This window comes from Helobdella robusta (assembly GCF_000326865.2).
Source record: "Helobdella robusta unplaced genomic scaffold HELROscaffold_8, whole genome shotgun sequence".
Classification (NCBI taxonomy): Eukaryota; Metazoa; Annelida; class Clitellata; order Rhynchobdellida; family Glossiphoniidae; genus Helobdella; species Helobdella robusta.
The window spans coordinates 819,339-821,930 of NW_008705459.1; the positions used below are offsets into that span (position 1 = coordinate 819,339).

General features: G+C 32.0%; 1 protein-coding gene across 1 annotated transcript; it reads right to left on the reverse strand.

Moving 5' to 3' along the window:
- Nucleotides 1–661: 661 nt before the first annotated feature.
- HELRODRAFT_165370 (hypothetical protein) lies at nucleotides 662–1,645 on the reverse strand (the record flags this gene model as incomplete). The annotated part of the gene is made up of 3 exons (XM_009031967.1): nucleotides 662–831; nucleotides 908–1,027; nucleotides 1,462–1,645. 3 exons carry the CDS (start codon nucleotides 1,643–1,645, stop codon nucleotides 662–664), a joined length of 474 nt encoding a protein of 157 aa, XP_009030215.1.
- Between the last annotated feature and the right edge of the window lie 947 nt (nucleotides 1,646–2,592).

Genomic DNA, 2,592 nt, shown 5'->3' on the forward strand with positions numbered 1-2,592 from the left:
ATAAAAGTAGGGTTACTAAAAGTACTCTTTTAAACATGATTGTCATCTGTCCTTCCACCTTTATTAAATTCTGTTAAAAGTCCGCCCTTCACATGCTTTTTATTAAAATGTAAAACTTAACCGGTTTTTTTTTCAAATTTTTATCTTGCTTTTTTGTTTGTTGGTTTTTGTTTGATATGAACCTCTCTTCATAGTTAAAATAAAATTAACTTTTAGTTGCGCCACTTATGTCTAGACATTTTTATTCTTTGAGATGGTAAAACCTTATCACTCCACGCGTAAGCCTTTAATTAATATGTATGACCAACAGAAGCGCTTTATTTTTTCAATTTGTAATTTTTAAATTTCATCATTTTAAGTAAAAATGATGTTTTAATAAATATCATTATTTTTTTTATTTCAAAAAGATGTTAAAAACATTTATAATTTTATTTGCACATTATACTTATATAAAAAAAAAGAAAACAGAAGTATTAATCGAATAATGAAAATAGCTAATTGTGGAAACAAAAAAAAAAAAAAAAAAGGTATCATAATTTCAAACGGTAATAATGTCAAATAAGTTCCAGAGCTTTCTGGGACCGTTCTTTAAGATCTGCAATGATACACAGCCACATAAATTCATCAAGGCATCATCATACGTGAGCATTGCACGTACCATTCATCCTTTTAAATTTTTGTTTGGCGCATCATCACAAATTCTCAACTCTATTGTGAGCACTCCGTTTACTGTCCGTAATATAATGGAGTGGTTCACGGTTTGATGATTTAGGCCGGTTACGGGTGTGATGCAGTTATAAGCAGCCCATTGATCCGACCAAGCAGTAATACCTAAAATTATTAAAATAAAACTATATTTCATAGCCAACAAAAATAAATTTTAAAACATTAAACTTTATGAAACAACCGGGCAGAACATGTCGCTGTATCAATGGGAACAACGTGGCAGCGTCTCGCCTTTCCACTTCCACCAAAAAGGGATTTTTTGTCTGCATATCGATGCCTCCTAAAACCCAGCGTGCTCTAACTTGGCGTGCACGTTGGTTCTTTGATCTTTTTGCAGATTAGATACAACTCTCATCTATCTGAACAATGTGTCCGGAACCGCCTATATGTGCAGGGTTATCACGAGCCAGTCTACATATAAATCCCGATGTAAATTGAACCAGTCAGGTAATGTGCTCCAGACGTTCAAATCTAAGAGCTCGGCTATAGTAGCCTTTGCTAACGTCATTTATACAGCAAAAAACGTGGCCTGTTTTATTAAATTTGAAACGAATTTTACGAGATATGCAAAACACATTGACGATCCAACATTGAAATTATCAACAAAAACTCGTATCATTATCTTTAAACAAATTAAATTTATTATATTTAAATTATAGAAAATGAAAAAAATCTTAACAGAATAGAGTTTGTTAGCGACAATTTGCTACGGTTGTAGAAACTTCCGTGTCTAACGTTTTAGTGAAGCGGTAGTTACCATTTTTGCATCTCCACAAGCAGCCACCGGATGCTGTTGTGCATTTTGCAACCTCCTGTCTGCAAGACAATGGCATTTCCTCGTGACTGCATGCAATCCGTGCTCTTTTACCCACCTAACAGCATCTTCGGTGTTTGCAATTCTGGTTTTTAGGTCAACCATTTTTATTTCTTGAACTGAGGACTAAACAGCCATTTCATCTTTATATAAAAGCTCTTTCATGTTAGAAATTGCACTATTTTATTTAAATGGTATTTTAATACATGAGCTTAATTATATACGGCACCATACATTTTAATTAACATTTTTCAAAGATAATTTCATTAGTTTTTTTTATTATTAAAAAAAAATTAGGATCTGACAGACGCAGAAACTGTCACAACATGCAAGGCAATAGCATATAATTTCATTTAATTCTCAACATTCAAACAATTTATTATGAAAAAAAAATGAAACGCTTCCGTTGGTCATGAATATTAATTAGAGGCGGAATCAAATTTAAAGGTTTTCAATATTATTCTATGTGAACAACAAACGCGTGAAGGTTTTACCTTTTGGGTATGAAAGCACCGTCGTCTTTACTTGGTAGATATTTTTGCAGTAATTGCAAAAGAAGAGAAAAACGGTTCTCTTTTTTTTTATTAATTTATTTAGAAATTTATATCTTTTTATTTCAAACCTGTTTATTTTTTTAGAAACTCTGCCTCAATTAACTTTAATGGAATCGGAATCATCGTTGCATGAAGCAAAGAATAAATTTCGCCTTTAAAATAAATGATCAGGATGTTGTTTTTCACAAATATGTAGCGTATATATAGCATATTTTTTGACGAACAAATTCTATATAAAGAAATTTCTATATACCGAAATTTTTTCCTTGAATCACCAAATTCGTTACATGGAGGTCCAACTGTAATTACCATGTATTTATAGATAAGTAGTCGCACGACCGGCAAGCGTAGACGCATTTACATACTCACATTTTCAAACATGCACAAACACCTAAAAATATTTTGAAAAAATCTCATAAAAATCTGTGCAGCCACTAATACCGAAAAAACTTCCAACTTAAAAACTTCAGTTTTAGTCCTATGTCTACGATGCTGTTC